Here is a 10,901-nt window from a genome sequence, read left to right as displayed (position 1 = left end):
ACCTGATGACAAATACAGAGATCGTCAAAATCAAGTTAAAACAGCGATAATAAAAAATAAAAAAGATGAACAGAAAAATGAAGGCGTACCAGCCACTGATAATTCTAATACGAGTCCATCTAAAGAAGAGCTTAAACTGATGGTTGAACAACAGCAAAAGCTACTAGCGTCAAGTAAAACTAATCAATTTAATATTTTAATTTGCAACTAGCATGTATGTAATATTGCGATTGTTAAGGTTCGGGATTGAAACACAATAAAAACAGTGACTAATTGGAACTCAAACGTTTATTTTACATTAAACAAAGACTTGAAAATTAAGAGAGCGAACGTTGTACATGAACGTATGAAGTTGAACTGAAGACTGAGCGAAGTGGACAAGTGAGAGGGCGTGTTGATCGCGGGTAACAAAATTAGAAAAGAACAGGGGATGCGCAGAGCGCTCAGAAATAGGCGAGAGACTATAAAAGGCGATTTCCAACACCCTCCCTTAATCAAGGCGTCGGCTGGCATATCGTCGCTGCTGAGATACTGTAGGTCGATGGGTTTCTCCTCCAACGTTTGGCGGATGAAATGATAGCGGATGTCGATGTGTTTAGATCGACTATGGAAGATGGGATTTTAGGTCAACCTGGCCGCTCCTTGGTTGCCGTTTGAGCGATGGACCTTGGCAAGGTTCTCGAAGCCCGACTCCGACAGGAACTTGATCAAACAGATGGACTCATTCACGGCGTCAGCGAGTCCCATGTATTCGGCCTCGGTGGAGGATAGTGCCACCGTACTCTGTTTCCTGCTTTCCCATGAAATGGTGCTCCCGGCCAATGTGAACATGTAGCCGGTGTAAGAACGGCGGTCTAGCAGGCACCCTCCCCAATCGGAGTCGACGAATCCTTGGAGTGTGCTACCAGTCTTTCGGAAGGTGAGTCCCAGGTTGGGTGTGCCCTTCAGATAACGTAGAACCTTTTTCGCCGAACTCCAGTTGGCCTTGGTGTATTTCGAGTTAAACTGGCTCAGGTAACGGCATGTGCGATGTCGGGACGTGTCCCGACGGACAAACACATCAAGGCACCCACGAGGTCGCGATAGGGGTAGCTGTCGTCGTCGTCAACTTTCTGGTCCAGGTCGTTGGTCTGTTTTCCCATCGCCAGTGGTGTGCTGACGGGTTTACAATCCTGCATGTTGAACCGTTGCAGGATGTCCTTGACGTACCCGGATTGGGACAGGCTGATGACAGTTCCGTTCTTGTCCTCCGACTGTTTCACCTCGATTCCAAGACAGAATTTGGCGTCGCCCAAGTCGCGAATGGCAAATTTTCGACCGAGACTTTGTTTGAAGAACTGCAGCTTGTTTGGACAACTGTTCGCCACCAGCAGGTCGTCCACGTACACCAGCACGAACAGATCCTTCGCCTTGTTGAAGTACACGCCGGGTCCGCACTGGAAGGGACGAAACCATGCTTGCGAAGAGTGCTATCCACTTTGATGTGCCACAATCTGCTCGATTGTTTAAGCCCGTAAATGAACTTGTCCAGTTTGCAGACGTGGTCGCCCTGGCGAAGTTGTGACAACATGTGCCTTGCTTTGCGGACAACGTCTGAGGTTCCCTCCTGGTCGACGATCCTCTGCAGCATCTCCTCGAGTAGTTTGGGCTTCTCCATGTAGACTTTGGTGTCCATCTTACCGTTGAGATATGCTGTGGTGACGTCTAGTTGAGCCAACTTCATCGAAGATTCGACGCGGTGAGGGTCCTCAACTAGCTGAGCCTTGCAACTGGTGAAAACGTCTCCTGGTAGTCAATTTCGGGGTGCTGTGAGAAGCCTTGTGCGACGACTCGTGCCTTGCATCTCTCCAGCGATCCGTCGGCGTTGTATTTTGTTTCGCAACACCGTGCGGCAATTGACTACCTTGCCTTGTGGTCGGGGGATCAGCTCCCACGTGTCGTTTGAGACGAGACTTTTGATCTCCGAGTAGATTTCTCGCTTCCACTGTTCTCCGTCGGGACCACTCACTGCTTCGTCGAACGGGATCTCGGACACCAACAGTGCTTTGTCGACGTCCATGGCCTCGCGGAAAACGTCATCCTCAGAGAACTCCTCGTCCGCGCTCTCATCCCCAGAGTGATTCTCCACAGGTGCAACATTTTCTGGATGAGTGTGAGGTGCGCTGGCGGATCGAGGATGATATCCCTTCCTTGGTCGCCCGCGGTTCCCGGTTCTCACGATCCGGGGACGTCCTGGTCCGTTTTTCAAAACGGGCTCTTGTGCATGCATTGCTGGAGGCGTCACTGGCGGGAAGCCACGTAACTCCTCATCGTCAGACACGGGCAGACGAATATCACAAGGATGGGTTGGTTGATTCTGAGCAGGTGGTTCCTCCGGTGCTGGCTGCGGCGCGTTGTTGACGACCAGATCGTAGAACTGATAGTCCTCGGCAGGTGCTTGTGGCTGGTTGTCGTTGTTGAAAACAGGTGCGCGATCGAACTCCTCGTGGAATTTCACGTCCTTCGAGGCGTAAACTTTCCGCTCGTCGGGCATCCGGATCCGGTACGCCTTCGCCTCGCTGGCGTATCCAACCATCACACCGAGTTTTGCCTTAGGGTCCAGTTTGCCTCTTCCTGGTGTTATGTCCAGGAAATACGCCTTGCTGCCGAAGGTCTGAAGATGTGAGATGACCGGTTTGCTGCCGGTCCAGACCTCGAAAGGAGTTTTGTTGCCAAGGGGACCCGAAACGCACCGGTTCCTGGTGTAGTTTGCGGTGCTCACAGCTTCTGCCCAGAAGTCTTGAGTCAACCCAGCTTGGATCAACAAACATCTGGCACCCTCGACTAGCATTCGATTGCGGCGTTCGGCGACTCCATTTTGTTGAGGCGTGTGTGGCACGCTCAGGCGTCGCTGGATCCCGGCATCGGCGAGGTAATTGTCGAATTCTTTTGATTTTCCGCCATCGCCTTGAAGATCTTGAACTTCTCCAGGGCCTCTCCTTTCTGTCGCATGAAGTACACTTCGCCCCAGCCGCTGTGGTCGTCGATAAACGTGACGAAGTAACGTGCACCGTTTAAGGACTGGGTGCGCATGGGGCCGCAGACGTCGAAGTGCACCAGGTCCAGGATTCCAGCGGATCTCTCTTGGCGAGTCTGAAAACGAGAAGACGACAATTTAGCAACAGTACAAACTTTGCAAGGGGAAAGTTTTGTTGTTTCAAATTGTAGGCCAGCGGCTAACTCATGTTTGCTCATAGCAACGAAGCCTCGTTCGTTGAGGTGTCCAAACTGTCTGTGTCATGTGTCAATATCAGGACGTTCGGTGGTCGTGAAGGCGTGAGCGTGTGGCGTGCTCAAAGAAAACAAGTCGCCGTCGCTTCTCGCAGTCAGCTTGACGTCTCCATTTTTGTCCTTCACCACGGCCTGGCTCTTGCTGAACACGACTTCGTGTCCGTTGTTGACGAGCTTGGATATTGACAGGAGGTTGGTTTTCAGCTGGGGCACGAACAAGGTGTTCTCCAACTTGATGACCTTGTTCATGTTGCCGACCTGGACGGCAACCTTGACATCGCCCCTCGCTGCGACCTGAGTGAGACTTCCGTCGGCGAGGTTCAATTCACCTGCAGCTTCGACCAGGCTGACGAAAGCGGTTTTGTCATTGCACATGTGTTATGTGCAACCGGAGTCGAGACACCATCCCGGGGAGGCGTGCACCATGTTCGTACGATCGGTTTTCTCGTTGTCGACCTCTTTCACGAGCCAGGCTTCTTCCTCCACGTTGTTGGCCTTGTCTTTGTTTTTCTCCTTCTCTTTCTTCCAGCAGTCTGCTTCCTTGTAACCGGGCTTCTTGCAGTAGCCGCAATTGAACTTGGGGCGCGGCTTGTGTCCACCTTGGTTTTTGTCCTTGTGGCCGACTCGGCCTTTCGGTTTGTTATAACTGAGTTTCTGTTTTTGGTTCACGTACATGGCTCCGTGTTCTTCGAGTTCCTTGGCGGCTTCGCTGGTTTCGAGGATTTTGTTTTTCAGCACGTCGAGAGATGGCAGCGTGTCTCGAGACTCGATGGCTCGTCTGAAGAGGTCGTAGCTGCTCGGGAGGCTCTGCATGAGCATCAGCGAGATCAGCTTTGGGTCGATCTCCACCTCCATGGCCACAAGTTTATCGACGGTTTCGAAAAACTGCGCCATGTGAACACGAACATTCTCACCTTCTGCCATCTTCTTCTGGAGGAGTGTTCGTAGCAAGGTGGCCATTTGGGCTGGACCTTTAGGTGCATACGTGGCTTCGACTTTGTCCCATACCTCCTTGGACGTTTTGCACCCGCGCACGTGTTTAAGTTGGGATGGGCTAATCGCCAGGAGCAAGTCGGATTTTGCCCTGAGGTCCTCCTCGACCCATTTTTCGTAGGCGGCAATTTCCTGAGCGGTTGGTTCTGCCGAGAGAGTCGGCGCCTTTACCTTTCCGGAAACATAACCCCACATCTTGTTTCGGATCAGCATGGCTTCGGCGTGGATTTTCCATGTGTCGAAGTTGTCGCTTGTCAGCATGGTTATTCTCACTGAACCCACTACATTTTGTTCTGCCATTTTCGTAAATTGCGCGACGGTACCGTGTTTCTAACGCTGGAAAAATTTTGCGCGTTTCCGAGACACTGCGCTGCTGTTTACGATTACAAGACGAACTGTACGTCGGCGTTGGTTCCGGCGCGTTCGTGCACGTTCCAGAAAATTCGCGTCGCGTCTAATGGCCGACGTGTGCCTTTTCTTGGCTTGATTTTCTTGACGAAAAACACTCGCAAAGTCACAGCTGTGGGTTTTTACGGTCTGGGCCCATAACCTGTTAAGTTTAAAGAACGAAGCCGCTAAGTACAAGAGTTGGTTGGTGCGTCCATTATACATATATGAATTTTCACACATTCATTCACAGTCTATGTCTAGAAGAAGAAACAAGGTCAGATAAGCTCCTTTCTAGTTTTCCAAAATTTACCTAGTTTCCAATTTGTGGAAGCACATTTAGTTAGATATTTTAAGAAAAAATAATGGCGTTACAAGAATTAGTTCGCAAAAGAGGGATCATAAAACGCAAATTAACTAGTTTTGCAAGCAAATTGAAAACAAGGATGAATTAACAATTTCTCAATTACGCCTTCGATAAAACGATTTAAGTAGTATTTTGCCGCAATTTTATACTATTAATGAACAAGTGATTTCTGTTTGTGACGATAAAGATTTGGAAGGTCATTATCGAGAACAAGATGCTTTTACGACTAAATATTATGCATTAATTTCAAAAGGAAATATTCATTTAGGTAGCTTATCAAATTCTAATGAACCCGCTGATAGTATAAGTGAAAGATCAGGTACGCACTCAAGTAAGTCTGGCGCACCAGATTTGCAGTCTATCAAACTGCCTACTATTTAGTTGCCGAAATTTAACGGTTCCTATGATAATTGGTTGGAATTTAAAGATTTGTTTGATTCGCTAATTCATAATAATACATTAATAAATAGCGTACAAAAATTCCATTATTTACGAGCTTCGTTATCGGGACCGGCGGAGNACAGAATGTGCGAAAAGTTAGGTTTACCGCTAGAAAAGGCAAATATTTCAATCTCAGGAATAGGAAGAGTATTTTCTAAAATAAACACTAGACGCAAAGTTAGAATTACATCATTACATAGCCAATATGATGTAGGTATTACGTGTTTAGTAATAAAATCAATAAGTGAGGTTTTGCCTAACGAGAAAGTTGATGTTTCACAGTTAGAAATACCTAGTAATATTCCATTAGCAGATCCGTTATTTTATATCCCAAGTTCTATTGATCTTCTTATAGGAGCTAGTCTGTTTTGGGAAATAATCAAAGGGGATAATATTATCAATTTAGAGGGTAGTCAACTTAATTTATACAATTCAAGGTTGGGTTGGTTAGTAACAGGACAATTACCTTGTACACAAAATTTTCTTTGTGCTACGGTAACTAGAGCAAAAGACAACGATAATTTGAATGAACAATTAAAATTATTTTGGGAAGTAGAGAATTGTCCTTCAGATAGTTAATTGACAGAAGAAGAAGAAGAGTGTGAACTACAATTTAAAAAGAATGTTTCTAGAAATTCAGAAGGTCGTTTTGTGGTTAAGTTACCCCTTAAAGAGTCTACATCTAAGTTAGGTAATTCGTATAGCACAGCTTTGAAAAGATTCTTAAAATTAGAGGTAAAATTGGAAAATAGTCCGATAAGGAATCAATATCGCGAATTTATGAATGAGTATAAGACCTTAGGTCATACGAGTAAATTATTAAGACAAGATATATATATTCACGACCGTCCTATTATCTTCCTCATCATGGGATCGTAAAAGAAAATAGTCTCACAACTAAACTGCGATTGGTGTTCAATGCTTTTTCTCCTTTCGATACAGGGTAGTCATTAAATGACATTCAGTTAGTTGGGCCGAAAATACATGGAAATATGTTTTCTATTTTACTACGTTTTAGGCAACAATAAATATGTAGTTTCGAGTGATATGGCGAAAATGTATCGACAAATTTGGTTACATCCAGAACATAAACCATTACACAGAGTACTTTGGAGAGAAACTCCTAATGAAGACATATCTGTATTCGAATTAAATACGGTGACTTATGGGACGACTTCTGCGCCGTTCTTAGCCATTAGATGTTTAAGGGAATTGGCTGTTGTCAATATGAAGGAGTGGCCTTTAGCCAGTGAAATCATAAAAAGGGATGTATATGTTGACGACTTGTTAACGGGTACAGATTCTATAGAGGAAATTCAAGAGTTGAGTACACAAATAAATTTTATATTACAAACTGCAGGATTTGAAATGCATAAATGGCGATCAAATGATATTCGATCATTACAAGGATTAACTTCTCCAAAGAAAAGTGAGAATATCATGTTAATTCTGGGAGATAGCAAAAATTGTAAAACTTTAGGATTACAATGGGATTGCAAATTAGATGTTTTAACTTTTAATATAAATAAGACAGATTCACTTAATTCTATAACTAAACGTCAGATTTTATCGGAAACGGCTCAAATTTATGATCCGTTTGGACTCTTAAGTCCTTGCACAATTATAGCCAAAACATTTATTCAAAAGCTATGGATTAGTAAAACATCATGCGATGATTCTATTCCAGAACACCTACGTTTGCAGTGGATACAATTTAATGAAAATTTAACTATCCTCAATAATTTACAAATACCACGACACGCTGTAGGTATAGATCACGATGAATTTGAATTGCATGGATTTAGCGATGTTTCTAAGAAGGCATATGCGGCACGTGTCTTTGTACTAACAAAATAGTCCGGTTACTTGTCGTTACTGGACTGATTCCCAAATTGTATTGGCCAGGTTACAAATGAATCCTAAGTCCTAAGAAACGTTTGTTAGTCATAGAGTGTCCGAAATACAGTCGTTAACAGATAAATAGGAGTGGGCAATATTAAGTCAAAATCCCGCAGATTGGGCGAGCATACCTGAATTAAACGTTTTAAATATTCATCGTACATTAAACTAAAATGAATTGTTGCATATTGTCTGAGATTTTTGTCAAATAGCAAAAGAAATAACTTATTAACCAGGCCACTTATCACAAAAGGACTCTTTCCAAAGTGAATTACAGATTTTGAGTTCAGGTAGACAGCTGCCTAGGAAAAACAAGTTACTAAGTCTTACACCGTTCCTTGATCAAGAGAAGATCTTGAGGGAAGGTGGTAGGTTACAATTATCCGTATTTTCATATAATACCAAACATCCTATTTTATTATGTTCTAAGTATACCTTTACTAAACTATTGTTCAGATTCGAACATATCACACAAATGCATTGTGGCCCAATGCAATTATTAGCGAACATCAGACAAAATTATTGGCCATTGACAGGACGAAACCTAGCTCGTAAGATCGTTCATCAATGCTTAAAGTATCTTAAATTTGACGCAAAATTAATGACACCTTTAATGGGACACCTCCCTAAGGAACGTATTTCCATAATGCAACCATTTCAAATTTGTGGAGTGGACTACGCAGGTCCATTTTCACTCAAAACCCTTCCGAGTAGAGGAGGTAAAATTATTAAAGGTTATATTTGCTTCTTTGCATGCTTCGCCAGTAAGGTTTTACATTTTAAGGTAGCCACTGATTTGAGGGCAAAACGATTTTTGGATTCATTTAGACGCTTTTGTGCTAGAAGGGGTAAACCAAGCGAAGTTTATTCCGATAATGGTTTAAATTTTGTGGGTGCTGTGGCGAATACAAAAAACAGAAAACGTACAATTTTGTATATATATATATTTGTATATTAATTTTTCATATTTTTGTACATGTGTAAATATTGTAAACCTTTCGCTTCTTATCTTGTGCATGCCTTTGTTTCTTTTCAAACTAAATTCTATTGTTTCGCTATCGCTATCTTTACCTAGAATTTCATCGTCTTCGATACCTATTTAACAACCCTTATTAATAGCTGGCTTTCCCTCGCTTACTTTTTCTTCGAATTCTATTCTATTCAATTTCAACTAGTCTGTACATGTTCTGTTAATACTTTTCCTTCTAGAATGTTCTCCCTCTATTTACTAACAATCCTGTTGTATAAATACCCTTCAAATTTCCTACTTATTAACCAGTGTTCAGTAACCAGTAACCAGTCTACCTCTTGATAATTCGTAAGTGTTTTATATTGTTATTATTTGTTGTTGTTCTTATGTTGTTTTTGAGTGTTGTTCAGTCTTATTAAACTTTTGTATATATTCTTCATTTGTGTTGTGTTTTGTTTTGTGTTACGTTCCTTTTGGTACAAAAATTATTAGTGCTTTTATTAAAGGCGCTAAAGTGGTGACCCCGATAAAAGTGTAATCAACATTTTACTTTTTGCCAAATTGGACGAACATTGTATAAACATAACTATGGCCACCGAGAAGTGCGTGTCAGAAAGTGCAACGTCCATCGATCGTGTTGCAGTGAAAATGCCAGTTTTTATCCCGTCAGACCCAGAACTTTGGTTCTCTATGTTAGAAAGCAGTTTGGATGCCGCAGGAATAGTTAAGGACAACACGAAGTTCGGGTATGCGTTAAGTGCACTTGACCAAAAATATGCCCTCGAAGTTCGCGATATTATCGTAAAACCAAGCAGTGAACGGACTTATGAACTGCTAAAAAGTGAGTTAATCAAGCGAATGGGTGCATCCCAAGAGCAAAACACCAAGCGATTGCTGGAGAACGAACCACTTGGAGATCGCAAGCCAGTGCAGTTCCTTCGACATTTGCGCAATCTTGCCAGCTGTGAATTCCCCGAGGATGTTCTGCAAACCCTGTGGCTAACTCGCCTACCGAAAATTGTCCAGGCCCTGCTAGCTGCACATAAGGACTTACCATTAGCGAAGAGAGCGGAGATTGCTGACACCATTATGGAAGCGTATGGACAATTTAACAACATTGCCGAAACGTCAACAAAGACTAACACGGTTAACAGCAGATTGGATTTTTTGGAAAATGCGTTAACAACAGCCCTGCAGGAATTAGCCGCAATTAAAATCAACCAGGCTCCTCCACATCAGCCTCGACGTTTTCGAAGAAAATCACGCTCACGTTCACGTTCACAGCCAAGAGGAAAAAGTGACACTTGCTGGTACCATGTGCGTTTCGGGAATAATGCAGAAAGATGTACGAAACCCTGTAACTTCGAAGCCAATTCTCCGGGAAACGACATGGGCAGTCGTTGATGGCGACCAATGACAGCAGCCCTACGCACTCCCGCCGATTATTTATCACCGATGGTTCAACGAAAGTAAGGTATTTAATTGATACTGGAGCCGACCTATGTGTGTTTCCGCGTGCACAACTTCCGCAACCTAGAGAAAAGTCAACCTATGAACTTTCCGCTGCTAACGGCACCATTATCTCAACATATGGAATACTAACTTTGACCCTCGACCTAGGACTTCGACGACAGTTTACATGGCGATTTGTTGTGGCTGACGTTTCGAAACCTATCATCGGCGCAGACTTCCTCTCACATTTTGGGTTATTAGTGGATATGAAGAACAAACGTCTTCTAGACTTAACCACTCATCTCGCGTGCCACGGGAAAGTGATTGAGTGCAAGTCATCATCCATTAAGACTGTTACAGGCTCCTCACCGTTTCATGACCTTCTGCAACAATTTCCGGGAACAACCCGACCAGGAGGCACTCTTACGTATGTAGCCCATTCGACCAAACATCACATAATCACCAACCCTGGACCACCCGTCGCGCAGCGACCATGACGACTTGCTCCCGACAAGATGAGAGCTGCGAAGAAGGAATTTGAGGCCATGGTTCAGTTGGGCATCGCTCGTCCTTCCAAGAGTCCCTGGGCATCACCGCTGCATATGGTCCCTAAAACAGGCGACGAATGGAGACCCTGTGGCGATTATCGCGCCCTCAACGCCAGGACGTGCCCTGACCGGTATCCTGTGAAGCACATCCAGGACTTTTCACAGTCACTAAGCGGGAAAACCATATTTTCGACCATAGATCTGGTACGTGCCTTCAACCAGATCCCAGTTGCCGAACAGGACGTCCCGAAAACCGCAATTACAACATCATTCGGTTTATTTGAGTTCACGCACATGAGCTTTGGTTTACGCAATGCAGCGCAAACCTTTCAACGCTTCATCGATGAAGTTCTGCATGGCCTAGACTGTTGCTATGCCTACATCGATGACATTCTGGTTGCGTCTACGTCGTTAGAGGAACATCTCGACCATCTACGAACTCTATTCGGGAGACTTCAGGAATATGGAGTAATAATCAACCCGTCCAAATGTGTATTCGGCCAGCCGGAGGTCAAATTTCTTGGCTACTTAGTTTCCGGTGCTGGTACGCATCCGTTACCTGATAAAGTGGACG

General features: G+C 44.1%; 3 protein-coding genes across 3 annotated transcripts; 2 read left to right on the top strand and 1 right to left on the bottom strand.

Annotated features, from left to right (window-relative positions):
* Positions 1 to 3,276: 3,276 nt before the first annotated feature.
* On the bottom strand, positions 3,277 to 3,645 carry LOC108742468. The gene has a single exon (XM_018477699.1). It carries the CDS (start codon positions 3,643 to 3,645, stop codon positions 3,277 to 3,279), a length of 369 nt encoding a protein of 122 aa, XP_018333201.1.
* Positions 3,646 to 8,915: 5,270 nt separating this feature from the next.
* LOC112905294 lies at positions 8,916 to 9,731 on the top strand. Its single transcript, XM_025977417.1, has one exon. It carries the CDS (start codon positions 8,916 to 8,918, stop codon positions 9,729 to 9,731), a length of 816 nt encoding a protein of 271 aa, XP_025833202.1.
* LOC112905293 lies at positions 9,731 to 10,276 on the top strand. Its single transcript, XM_025977416.1, has one exon. The coding sequence runs from the start codon at positions 9,731 to 9,733 to the stop codon at positions 10,274 to 10,276; it is 546 nt and encodes a 181-aa protein (XP_025833201.1).
* The last annotated feature ends 625 nt before the right edge of the window (positions 10,277 to 10,901 follow it).

The sequence above is a fragment of the Agrilus planipennis genome, unplaced genomic scaffold, assembly GCF_000699045.2.
Source record: "Agrilus planipennis isolate EAB-ADULT unplaced genomic scaffold, Apla_2.0 scaffold394, whole genome shotgun sequence".
Lineage (NCBI taxonomy): Eukaryota > Metazoa > Arthropoda > Insecta > Coleoptera > Buprestidae > Agrilus > Agrilus planipennis.
Note: the sequence above shows the minus strand (reverse complement) of the source record. Positions and strands in the feature narration are given on the sequence as shown.

Bases quoted from the DNA above. Each gene is read 5' to 3' on its own strand.
- LOC108742468 (XM_018477699.1), bottom strand. From the start codon at position 3,645: ATGTGCAATGACAAAACCGCTTTCGTCAGCCTGGTCGAAGCTGCAGGT.
- LOC112905294 (XM_025977417.1), top strand. From the start codon at position 8,916: ATGGCCACCGAGAAGTGCGTGTCAGAAAGTGCAACGTCCATCGATCGT.
- LOC112905293 (XM_025977416.1), top strand. From the start codon at position 9,731: ATGGCGACCAATGACAGCAGCCCTACGCACTCCCGCCGATTATTTATC.